General features: G+C 35.9%; 1 protein-coding gene across 1 annotated transcript in view; it reads right to left on the reverse strand.

The window, feature by feature from the left end:
* Positions 1-13522, reverse strand: part of PRKCA (protein kinase C alpha) — a 484269-nt gene that overhangs the window by 144413 nt on the left and 326334 nt on the right. Inside the window, exon 4 of the mRNA XM_072645482.1 lies at positions 849-960. Within this exon, the coding sequence (XP_072501583.1) occupies positions 849-960 (112 nt within the window). The remainder of the gene's footprint in view (positions 1-848; positions 961-13522) is intronic.

A 13522-nucleotide genomic window follows, 5' to 3' on the forward strand; every position in this document is an offset into this window, starting at 1 on the left:
GAGGTTCTGCCCTTTTCAATTTAGTTTGTGACTGAGCTCACTCTCTATATTAACAATGTCATATAAAAAAGTTAAACTTTAAATACACAGGAAAAAAGCTCAGCCTTATCAGTAGAATGCAAAGGATCCTACTTACCTCAGAGAACATGCACCTGCATCTGTATCTCAAGAGAGTATACATTTTTTTAACTTTGTAAATTTGCTGATTTTCTCTGGCATGTTCCAAATTGTTTGAGCCAGTAGAAAAACATAAAAAGCCAGGAATGATGGTGCACACTTGTAATCTCTACTGAGGGATGATTGACTGTGAGAATGATGGACCAGAAGTCCTGACCAGCAATAGGGTAAAAGTCTATCAGGTGTCCACACTAACTTTGGTGTCAGTATAGTAAGCTCCTTTATTTTTTTTTTTTTAATCTTTCACTAACTAGTATTGTCCACTGTACATCCCATTAGTGTTGGTGGATAGTTTCAGTCATGACTGACTCTGCTTGACCCCATTTGGGGTTTTCTTGACAAAGACATTGGAGTGGTTTGCTGTGTCCTTCTCCAGGTCATTTTACAGATAAGGAACTAAGGCAAACAGGGTTAAGTGACTTGCCCAGGGTCACAGGTGATATTTGAATTCATGAAGATGAATCTTCCTGATTGCAAGCCCCATCCACCACACCACCTAGCGGCCCCACTGCACATCTTAAGTATTTAATGAATATGCTCTTCATAACTCAATACTCCTAGGGGACCTTTTGCAACCTGAGAGTGAAGCAATTCCTCTTGAAACAGAAACAATTCATTGTTTTATGACTTCATTACCTAATAGACCCCTTTGATGTGAAAGGAAAACTTACTGTCACATTTCATCCCTTGATGTAGAAGTCCATAGAGCAGTGAGCCACAGTGATCACAAAATGTAGGGCTTCCATATGTGTGGATTTTAAATTTGTGCTTACTTCTGGGGTCCTAATGAGAGAAGAAACACAGGTACCATCCAATTTAATGAAGTCATCACATTTTTTTCTTTATTAAGCATAATCAAATGAACTATCTACCACCTTCAGAGCAGAACCATGATCTGCTAAAATGTTTATCACTTAAATATTTTCTTTTCCTCTTTCAGGATAATATTATGACAAGCTCCATTTTTCTGATTTCATTGTGCTATTTACTAAACTCTATTTTATTTCTCCCTTTCTTTATATGCTTGTGTTCCATTGTGTCCATTCATACCAATTGGCCTATTCAAGCAAATGAATATGATATTGCAAACACAGTCCACAGTCTGCCTTACCATGCAGTTTACTGTAATTCATCGAAAATGGCATTTATTTAGTCATTGATTCATGAATTTGCTTGGTCTGAAATTGTGATTTAGCTAATACAGAAACTCTCTCCACCAATACAGATTTTTTAAAAAGAGTGACATGCTCAAATGTGTGCTTTAAAGACATCACTTTCACATCTATGTGAAGGATGAGTGGAAGAGGGGATAAATTTAAGACATAAACATAAAGACTGATAAGGAAGATATTGTAATAACCTAGGAGAGAGGTGATAAAGGCTTAAAAAAGAGCAGCAACCTATGAGAACACCTGAAAGGTGAGAAGGGTACAGAAGATACTGTCCAGGTAGTCTTAAGAAGACTAGGCAACTGATTGGATGAGAGACAGTGAAGAGTCAATTACAACAACCTCAGATGAGCATGTTAAATGAATACAAAACCATTTTTTAAAAATCAAAAGAAAATGAAACTAAAGACCTCACCTACGGGTGAGGATATGTGACATTGTTCCACAGTGTGCCTTCTCTGCTCCCAATTGCATGCTGCTAAATGGTGCTTGGGGAAGTCTCATAGTATGCTGAGTGGATCCATAACAGATTTCTATTATTTTGTCTCAAATGGGCCTGCACTGCCACAAGGCAATTCATATACTGCCCCCACCCCCACACCACCAAATGGAGTCTGTATCATATTCCTATCACAAACCTTTTTTTCTTTCCTCCAGCCTCTCACCCCACCCCCTTCTTCACTCTGTAAGCCAAAGATTCCTAATTTATTTTTTATCATGCTCTATCTTTTCAGAGTCTGGTGAAACTTGTGGATTTAGTCTCAGAATAACGTTTTTTGCCTACATTCATAATTGAAAGAAATGTTAAATTTCAGTCAGAAATTAGGGAAAATAAAATTGGATTTTTTTTCCCATCCAAGTTTATGGACATCCAGAAATTTATACATGAACCTTAGGTTAAAAACCCCTGCTCTAAGCAGAACACATTGCCTAATACATTACTAAGAAAATGAAGGCACTATACCTGTACCATGGTATCTCCTTTCCCCCACCTTTTTTCTCCCATCCCCTCTGACATCATTCCTTATTCCATATCCCTTTCCATTAGTCTCTGAAGAGGAGGTGACCCTTCTCACCAAGGTTAAGCCTCTTTTCCAGTTGATTCCCTTTAAAACAATGACTACTTCTCATTTCAATCTCCCTATATTCTGACGCCTTCCTTGTTGTCTACAAACATGCTTGTCTCCCTCATCCTTAAAAACAAACAAATATATTGGATGTTTGATACTTAAGCCACTATTCTGTATCTCTCCTCTCTTTCACTGCCAAATTCCTACTTTTTTTCTCACTTATTTCTCCATTCTTTACAATCTGGCTTTTTCACATTATCACTCAACGGAAATGTTTCTCTCCAAAGAAATTAAAGATCTAGTCATTGTTAAAAATGTTAACCTTTTCCTGACAACAAAGGATGAACACACACACAACTTTTTTTCCCAGTTCTTATTCTTTCCTCTTTTTCATCCTCTTCCTTTGCTTTTTTGTCTTGTTTTTGGTGTGTGTGTGTGCATGTGTACACATGTATACATGTGCCTGTGTGTGGTTACTGTTGTTTTGGACTCTGTTCTCTCTTGGTTCTCCTATCTGTTTGCCACTATGCAGTTTTCTTTATTGATTCACTATCAGTGTACATCTTTCCAGGTCTGAGTATTTCCTCATGTTCTGTCCTGGACTTCTATATTTTCTCTAATGTTGATCTATTTAGCTCCCATTGATTTAATTATCTTCTCTACACAAAATGTCTGACTCACTTCTTTCTATACAGCCCTACTCTTTCTTTCCTGAGCTTTAGTTCTGCATTATCAACTGTTTATTGGACATTTCCAAATAGATGTCTTGTAACCGTCTCAAACTGAACACATCCAAAACAGAATTCACTATTCAGCCTTCCTCCAAAATCACCCTTTTCCAAACTTCACCATTTCTGAGGAGGATACCACCATCTTTACTGTCACTCAGGTTTGCAATCTGTCTCCATCTCCAATATTCAACCAGCAGCTTAAGACTTATTGATTCCACCTCCACAAACAACATTTCTTTTCTCCACCCTATTCTCTAAATTCATACGCCCACTACCCTTGTTCAGGCCCTCATCACCTCTAGTCTAGACTATTATAATAGACATTTCACCTCCAATTTCCATGCTTTGTACTTTCCATCCTTCATTGACAGAATATAGTCCCTCATCATTGCTACCTACTAGTATCTTCAGCTTCCTTCAAAGTTCAACTCAGGTGACATCTCTTACACATAGCCTTTCCTGATATCTTCTCCCTGAAATCACCTTGTACTTTTTTTGTCTCTCCATGTGCTTTTCATCCTATTAGGACTATGGGACCTTTCCATCTTTCACCTGAAACTTTCTTTCTGTGTTATCTCTATCATTAGAAAGTGAGCTCCTTGAGGACTTTGCAATTTGTGACCACAGTGCTTAGGATATAGTAACTGCTCCATCAATGCTCATTCATTCATTCAGGTAGAAAGTAAACTCTCTGAGAGCAGAGACTATTTTGTTTTTGTCCTTTTTTCCTCCTCAGTACCTATCACCATGCCTTGCATAGAGCAGATGTTTAGAAAGAACCTTACAGATCAATTGATTTATAATGGAATATTATTGTGCAGCAAGAAATGGTGAATAGGAGGAATTCAGAGAAATGGGAAAATCTATATGAACTTAAGCAAAGCAAAATAAGAAACCACAAGAATAATATTTACAAAAACACAACAAAGTAAGTGAAAAGATCTCTAAAAGGAAACTAAATTCTGACTAATTGGAGACCAAAGGAACTCCTGGAGGCCAGATAATGATACACTCCCTCTCCCTTATCTTTACAGATAGGTATTGATATACAAGGACAGAATATTATATACGTTGTCAGTTGTGGTCATGATATTGAATATTATTGCTTTAGTGTTTTTCTTTGTCACATGGGAAGATTCATTCTGCAGGTGGAGGATTTGAAATGACTGAGTAAAGACAAAAGTCATCACAAAAATGAAAAGCATACATATATACACAATATGGATATATGTGTGTAATATATGCATGTATATATATGTATGTGTGTATGTATATGTATATACATATACAGACAGACAGACATTTTGTGTATGTGTGTGTGTATGGGAGGGGTGTGGGTGTATGGGTGTATATACCACAAATTAGACAGTGCAAGTGTGATAGACAGTATCTTAGACTAGAATAAAAAGAGGAAGAAAAAGAAATAATAGTGCCATATTCTATAGACTGCGCAGCTAGGTAGTACAGTAGATAGATTGCTGGTCCTGCGCAACCAGGAGATTCATCCTCCTGAGTTCAAATCTGGTCCCAGACACTTACTAGCTATGCCATGCTGGGCACAACACTTAACCCTGTTTGTCTCCATTTCCTCATCTCTAAAATGAACTGGAGAAGGAAATGGCAAACCACTCCAGCATATTTGCCAAGAAAGCCCCAAATGGGGTCATGAAGAGTCAGGTCAAAACAATTGACCAACAACAATCTTACAGATGGAAAATACTGGTGGTGCTTTCATGATACAAACTGCAAAACTGGCAGACGGAAACTAGAATAGTGATAGGGGGGCTTCAACTACCCTGACAACCTAGATCTTGGACTGCTGAGTAGCGCTAAGGAAAGATTCAAATTATACTCTGTATGTGCGTTCAATTTTGCATACTACATTTTAAGAGTAGCAAAAACAAACTACAAAGTATCAAAAGAAAGGCAACCATGGTACTGAAAAAGTATTTTACAAAAAAACAGTTGAAGAAACTGGTTATGTTTATCTGGGAGGAGAGATGACTCGGGGAGTAGCATGACAGAAGGGTTCAAATATTTGTAAACTAGAATTTTAGAACCAGAAGGGACTTGAGAGATAATGAAGTCCAGTCATTCCCAACCCACAAACGGGCATATTTAGTCCCTTCAGAATAAAGAGCAACAAAAACTCTGTCCCCAAAACACCAACTGCCTTGTTGGGTCATTCAATCCTTCTGGGCACGTATAGTCCAAAATACTGTATGAGCGATTCTGGAATTGGATGAGAGATCAGACTGAAGTCAGATCACATACTCTATATTTTAGCTTGGACACACACCCCAGTCTAATTTCCTTCAAATAATGAAGTCCTGAATTTTTAACAGATATAGTAATAAAGAGGCAGGCAGTGTAGTATAATGTGAAAAAAATTAAAACCACAGTGGATTTGGAGTCAGAAGAACTTAGTTCAAATCCTAGCTTGGCAGCTCATGACCTGAGTGACCTTGGATAAGTCACAACTTCTTGCCCTAATTCTTATGATCCTGTGACTCACTGACACTGACAGTAAAAATAGTGTTCTCATTTAAACATCCCCAGGAATTCTCCTGTAAAGTACTATGAGATATTTTAAACATGCTATTTATAAAAGGTGGCCCCAAAGTCTTAGTGCTTAGTATACTTTTAAGTACTTTAAATAGCTTAATACTGATCTAAGACTTTTGGAACACCCTGTATACTTGTAGTGTGGCAAGAGAATGCATAGTTGCATGGCTCATGTATTGACACAGATATCATCAGTTAAAGAGATTGGTCTTATGCACATACACTCTCAGACTTGAAAAACAAAGAATGAAAGAAGTTAGGGAGACTACTTAATCTCTAAGTGTATGAGTATTTGAGTGTTATATGGACATGAAGTCATATATAAGATATCATTAAATACATGTATACCTGGAAAAGTGAGTGGGCTAATCATATAGTAAGTGTGGAAGGTAAGAATCAAACAGGCTTTGTGATACATTGATTACCCATGAAATGCAAAAAAAGAAAAGCAAAATTTTCAGGCCAAAGGATGGAAGTCTTATGCAAGATTTATGGAAAGCCGTAGGCAGAGCGTTCCTCAAAATCTCCAAGAATCATATTCAACATAGGGTTTCCAAAGTCTCAATCCAGTTTAATCGCATTAAGACTATTGGGACAACCTGTAGCATGAGAAGCTATGAAAGAGATGCAATTACTGGACGTCAAAGAGATCATGGATTATGTAAGTACTAAAATACTGTTGGGTCACTTTTGTAATTACTGACAAATAAGGACTTAGCACTTATTTGCACTCATTTCACAACAAAACAGACTTTGACAAATGCGAGACCTCTTGAATCTATTAAGTTGGATTCCTTGGGTGTCTTATTAGAATACCTTCTGAATATCACCTTGGGGCTTGAGAGAATTAACGCCTTCCTAATGAGATTACTTATTCTCATAGGAAAGCTGTGGCGTGCACTTGTGCTAACTGTTAAAAAGAAGCCAAGCAGATTTTTGTTTCCAGTTCACTATGCTATTAGGCGAGGTTTCCAAGGATGGCCCTTTGCTAGTCTCCACATCTCACCTTCCAGAAAGACCCACTTGTCAACTCTACTGTTAAATACTTCCAGGACAGAGTGATTTCTCCTGAGCGCTGGGCTGGCAACACAAAAGATCCATTCACAGTGTGCTGGGGAAATGTCATAGCAAAACAGCAAACAACTCTCAAGAAGCAAGGCATAAACGGCTGGTAGGAAATCAGATTAAGAATAATATCCATCTGGAATTCTTGCAATTAATTAGAAGCAAAAAGGTTGTAAGCAGCTCCAGACATCTTCTATACTAGCCTGGGAAAGATTCCTCAGAGTTGACATATGGAACATTGTCCCAAGCTGTGGTCGGGCAAATCGCTTTATTTTTCATGAGCATCTAGAAAAGCCTCATCTGTCTGATTAATTCAGTATTTACCTGCTTCCTGTAGGTTGCAAAGATTTTAGGGCTACAGGGAGAAAAAAGAAAACCAATCAACTCTATACTGCATAAAACTATGAACCAGAATCCAGAGCTCAGCCCCAGAGCCCTTTTCAAAAATATCAGTCTCCAATTCTCTTGACCCAAATATAAGGCAATGCCTTCAATAGGATACTTCCATCTTCTAAAGAATAAACTCAATTAATATCCTGGCCAAAAAAAGGCCTCTGGTTCCCCTCCTCACTAGAGTTGATGGGCATAATGATTTATAACTTAAATGGGTATATAGGGCTAAGGAAATTTAGGTATTATCAGTGGCAGGATTGTTGAGGAGCTGGCAAGAAAGTGGGCAAATTATTTATGATATTCCCTGTGTTCCTGATCACATTCTGTGGGGAACCTTCCAGGGCTGTCAATCTGTCAAATTCCCTTAGAAATAAATTCTGAAACTTTGACTGCCAAATAAAACTCTCACCCTCAAGTAATCTCTGAACCATCTGGAGTAATCTTTTGCCACCAAAACCCAAGTTGTTCAATACGTGAACAATTTTCTTTAAAAAAAATTGTTATTGATGTCTTTTGTTTCTACATCACCTTTATTTCTAAATAAATACCTCATTCTCCCCTTACCCTAAGGGTTATTAATCCGGGGTCTATGAACTTTAAAAAGTATAGCTTGATAATTATATTTTAGTAGAATTAGTTTCTTTTACAAAGCTATATGGTCTATTTTATAAGTATTTTATTAACAATATATAATACAATAAAATCTTTTTTATAATGTTATTAAAAATATTCTGAGTCTATAAATTAGATTAAGAACTTCTGCACAAAGAGAACAACAACTCTTGCAACAAAGAAGAAAAAAGGGGAGAAAAAATCAGTTTGGCCATCCAAGTAGTACATAACCAAGTCTAAGAAGATATGCAGTGCTCCTGAAAAGAAGAAAGGAACATGCTTTTTGTCATCTTTTTCAGGACCAAGTTTGATCAGTTTTGCTTAGTGTTATGTTGTTCCTCTCAGTTACGTTTTTATAGATATTGTGCATATTGTTTTACTGGTTCTCTATAATTCACTTTGTATCAATTCACGTATCTTTCCATGCTTTTCTGAACTCTTTATACATACCATTTATCAAGGTATAGTAATAGTCCATTAGAGTCAAGGACCCAAATTTGTTTAGCCATTCCCCTATGGATGGATATTTGTTCCCATAACAATAAAGTGCTGCTCAGGAAATTGGAAGGGTGTATGTCTATGAGACACTTGTGCATTAGTAGCAATGTACTTGGGGTACATTCCTAGCCATGGAATCTTCAGATCAAAGGATATGGATATTTTAGTCATTTTCTTAGCAAATTTCCAAATTATTGGCAGAGAAATTTGGCAGCTAAGTGCCCCAGTGGTTAGCAACTGGGCTTAGAGATAGATAGACCTGAGTTAAAATCCAACAACAGACACCCTAGCTTTTGTGACCATGAGAGGAGAGTCTTTTCACTTCTGCTTGCGTCAGTTTTCTCAACAGTAAAATGGAGATAATAACACCTACCTCCCAAGGTGGTTGTGAGGAACAAATGAGATGACATTTGTAAAGTGCTTATAGAACTTTGCACATTGTAGATACTTAATAAAAGCTTCTTCCTTCCCTACCTTTCCCTTTCATTTTCTTATTTTTTTTCTACTTCCTTTCCTTTTCCAGATGAGTTGGAGCAATTCACAGATCCACCAATAATGTATTAGTGTGCATGTCTTCTGGCAGCTTCTCCAATATTATCTGTTCACATTTTGTGTTGTCTTTACCAATCTGATGGCTATGAGGCAAAACCTCAAAGTTTTGATTTTAATTTCTATCATTATTAGTAATTAGGAATAATCTTACATGTGGGTGTCAAAAGTCTGCACTTCTTTTTGGTCAGTTTTCAGAAGTTCTAGACAGTTTTTTGTGATATTTCATGCACTATGATATTCAAGTTTTGTTTTTATTTAATTTGCCACGTTCTTCTAGGAGACCTGTGATACTCAATTTGTTTCTGCTAAGTCTCTGAAGCAGATTATGTTGACTTACATAGAGTTCAGGTACTTTTTATAATGTTGCTGTTTGCTTCTATTCTGTAGATATGTTTCCACATCAAATGTTTTTGTGTTCTAAATCTCTTTCTTTGGATCCTGTAGGGAGACTCTCTTATTGGTTCAATTTTTTTCTAATCTGCCAAATAAGAATTTTAATTCTGCGTTGAAAGCTCTAAATTCTGACCTATATTAATTTCTAATAATTCTTTTATGTATTTTCAGCCTCAACAACACAAAAAAATCTATGAAAGGGTTATGATCTATATCAGGAGAAAATTTTCCATATTCATGCTCTTTTGAAGCATTTAAAGTTGAGGTAAAGTTTTTGATCAGTTCAGTTTAAGCTGACAAGAAAGCAAGCAGAGAGACATGATATTAAGAATTTTTTAAAAGTTTGTCTCCCAATCCTGAGAATGCCATTCTTTATATAATCTACTTCTAATTATGTACAACTTTGAAATGTTTTTGTTTTCAGTGTATACCCTACTTTCAGTTGTTTTGAGGCAATATCCTATTGCCAATATAATGTTAAAATTTATGCAATTTACCCACCCTCTTGACTTAAAAAAATTACAGGAGACTTTAATAGTCATTTTTTGAATGGGAAAAATTCAAACAAATATGAAAAAGAAGGAAATTATAGATAAGAACACGATGTTTAAAAAAAGCACTCCCACAATTAACACAAAGGAATCTTAGGAAGTATAATCATTTTTTAGACTCAAAGAACATTTTTAGAAAAACTGATTACATGTTAGGTCATAAATAACTTTAAATTCAGAAAATAAGAAATATCAAACGTCAGAAAAAATATAAAAAATATGGCACAAGGATAGAAATTGGACTTGTGATTTACTTTCTTTTAAATAAGAAAATACTGAAGAATTTTTTTTAACATTCTTTTTTAAAAATTTTGAGTTTCAAATTCTCTCCTTTCCTCCAGCCCATCCCCTCTTATTGAGAAGGCAAGAAATATAATGCACATTACACATGAGGCATGGAAAACATATATCCATATTAGCTATGTTACAAAAAAAGGCAAGAAAAATAAAGTGAAAAAATATGTTTCAATCTGTACTCAGATTTCATCATTTTTCTCCGTGGAGGTAGATAGCAATTTTCACCATGAGTCCTTTGGAATTATCTTGGATCAATATATTAATCAGAATAGCTAAGTCTTTCACAGCTCATCATTGTTACAATATCGTTCTCTTGTTTCTGCTCACTTCCTTCTGCATGAGTTCATACAAGTCTTCCCAGAGTTTTCTGGGAAGACTTATATCCCCTTCATTATTTCTTATAGCACAATAATATTCCACAACAATCATATACCACAATTTCTTTGGCAATTGTACAATGGATAAGCATGCTCTCAATTTCTAATGCTTTGCCACCACAAAAAAAGCTCTTATAAATATTTTTTCCTGTTTTCTTTGCAAGTCTGGAAGAACTGGTTTTGTTCAAGTGAAAAAAAAGCCTTTTTAATTTAATCATAATAATCCATTTTACTACCTGTGATCTTTCCTATCTCTTTAGTCATATCTTCCCTTATTATAGATCTGACAGATAATTTCTTTTCCTGCTTCCTTAATTTGCTTATTATTTAACCTTTCATGTCTAAATCAAGCAACCATTTTGATGTTATCTTGTTATACAGTGATAGATGTTGGTCTGTGCCTAGTTGATGTCATATTGTTTTCCATTTTTTTCCAGTAATTTTTGTCAAATAGTGAATTCTTGCTCCAAAAGCTGGAATCTTTGGGTTTATCAAATATGCTAGGTTATTAATATCATTTACTATTAATATTGTATACCTAATCATTCAATGGTTTAATTCATACATTTATTTTTTTTTTACTATCTTGCCTTCATGGCCTAGAAAAATGTCTTCCCTAAGGACTCCCTTGGTTGGACCATGATTTCACAAAGGACTCAGGTCATGTTTCATCTCATTCACATGTTGACTCACTGTCCAGATGTTTCCTTTCACCTCCTTACCCACCTCCTTATTGATTATACCCCCTCTTTATCTTTCCCTCAACCATCTAGCTTCCCTTTATGAGCTATCTTCTGCCATTAGAACATAAGTTTCTTGAGAGTGAATACTGTCATTTGCTGATATCAATATCCCTATCACTTATTTCAAGACTGGATCAGAATTTTAATTTTAATTTTTAGAAACAGACTAGATTGGCTCAACCTAGCTAAATTCAAAGGTGTGCTTCACTAGAAGATTGGCTTGCCAGGAACAAAGCATTTTTTTTCCCACCACAGAAACTTAAGATGACTGACTGCCTACTGAAGTATGGAGAGATTACAGTCTGTATTAATGGATAGAACATTCATAATGATGAAAAATTATAGATCCTTCAAATATTGATGCAAAATGAAACAGAATATCCATCTCACCTGTGGATAGGGGAAAAATTCTTGATTATTAAAGAAATAGAGGTTATCAAACACTATTGGTTTGAATATGATTGGTCTGAATACATGAAGTATTTCTGCAAATGTTCCACCTAACAATTACAGCCATGCCCATGGAAATGACTTACAGGTGCCATGATAACAATGTTGAACCACTGCAGTTTTGAAGTTTAAGTTTATTGAACTAGCACAATTTATTTTTAATTTTAAAAAAAACCATATGTTGGCAGGAACATGAAAATAGTATAATTGAATGTACAAAATGGTTAGAACATATAAAAGTTTACAAAAGATTTGTAGTATAAAATATAATAAAGAAATATAAAAAGGAACAGAACATGATGGGGAAAATATTGACAAACATAACTGATAAAAGTTTACTATAAGAGGCTGAAATTTTATTGACGAGAGTGCTCTTTCCAGTAGTATAGGTTGCAACCCACTAAAATGCTGTAATTAATATCTGAGAGTGGCTTTAGTTTAACAATTCATCAAGACTTTCTAAACATAATGTGTGAACAAGACCTGTCCTTAAAACCTTTCCAGTGGTTGATTATTACAAAATATGTGAAAATTGATATGAATATCTAAAGTTAATACACAGATTCCACTAGATAAGTAATCAAAGAAGTAGAAAAGATCACTAGGAAATAGACCTTGACAATATAACTTTCCTTTTCTTGGTCTGTTTTCTTATCTGGATTGAATTAAATAATCTCTGCACAACTCTAAAATCCTCTAGGTAATGTATCACTTAGCTAAGCAATAAAATTGTGCAAATTAAAACAACTTTAAGGTATCATTATATCCATGTTGAAGTGCTGTGGTTTTGGGGAATATGTTTATTAAGCTAGAAAAATCAAATTTAAATTTTGATAAAGCCAGATGTTGGCAGGGATATGAGAAAATAGGATGCATAGGGTTCCACAGGTCAGAAGATCAGTATAGGTATGGGTAGGTGGGGACAGCACAGATGTATAAAAATGGTCTGCAAATCGCACAAGTCTGGGCATTCCAATTAATCTTCCTTGAATGACTGCAACTGCATACTGTTTTTCTATCATGCACCCATCGATAATTAGTTAATAGACATATATTAAGTACATGCCATGTGACAACTACTTTAATAAGCAATAAGAATAAAAGGCAAAAGACAGGACAAAAGTCTCTTTTCTCAAGGAGCACACCATTTAAAGGGGAAATAAGATGTAGACAACTATGTACAAAGAAGCTATAAACATGTAAATTTGAAATAGTCAACAGATATAAGTCACTAGAATTATGGAGGACTGAGAAAGGCTTCCTGTAGAAAGTGGAATTTTAGCTGGGATTGAAAAGAAGCGAAGGAAGCCAGGAAATGAAGATGAGGACAGCATGATGGACAGCCAGTGGAAATGCCTGAAACCAAGAGGTAGAATGTCTTCAACTTTTTTGACACTGTTGCTATGTTGACTCTCTGATTCCTGTTTCCTATTCTCATTTTCTCTGTCTCCTTTTTCAGAAATCCCCCCATCCCAGCCCCTATTTCTTTTCCAGACCAATCTCTTTGGTATGGCCCAGCCAGCATTCATCTCCCTAACATGAGCAGTCATTGTTCTTTCAGCTATTTCCATAGCAACTAGTCAACATCTCCTATTCTACCAAAGACTCCCCTCACCAGACACTTCCTAAAAGAATGATGACCCTCTCTGCAAGCACTGCCACATTGTAGTGCAAAGCTCAAAGCTCAGCTGTAGTACTAATGGAAGCTGCCAGCCTATGTTGCTGGCCCCCATCCAGGGAGAAAGAGACTAATTCTAACAGTAGTTGGAACATGTTTCTGAGCTCTGGGCCAGCTGGTTCTCATTCCCAGAAAGATTTTAGGGTCAATCAGGAGTTGTTTGGCTCAGATCAAACTTTTCTTCTTGCTCTGTGCCTTGCT

Source organism: Notamacropus eugenii, chromosome 2 (assembly GCF_028372415.1).
Source record: "Notamacropus eugenii isolate mMacEug1 chromosome 2, mMacEug1.pri_v2, whole genome shotgun sequence".
In the NCBI taxonomy this organism is placed as follows: domain Eukaryota; kingdom Metazoa; phylum Chordata; class Mammalia; order Diprotodontia; family Macropodidae; genus Notamacropus; species Notamacropus eugenii.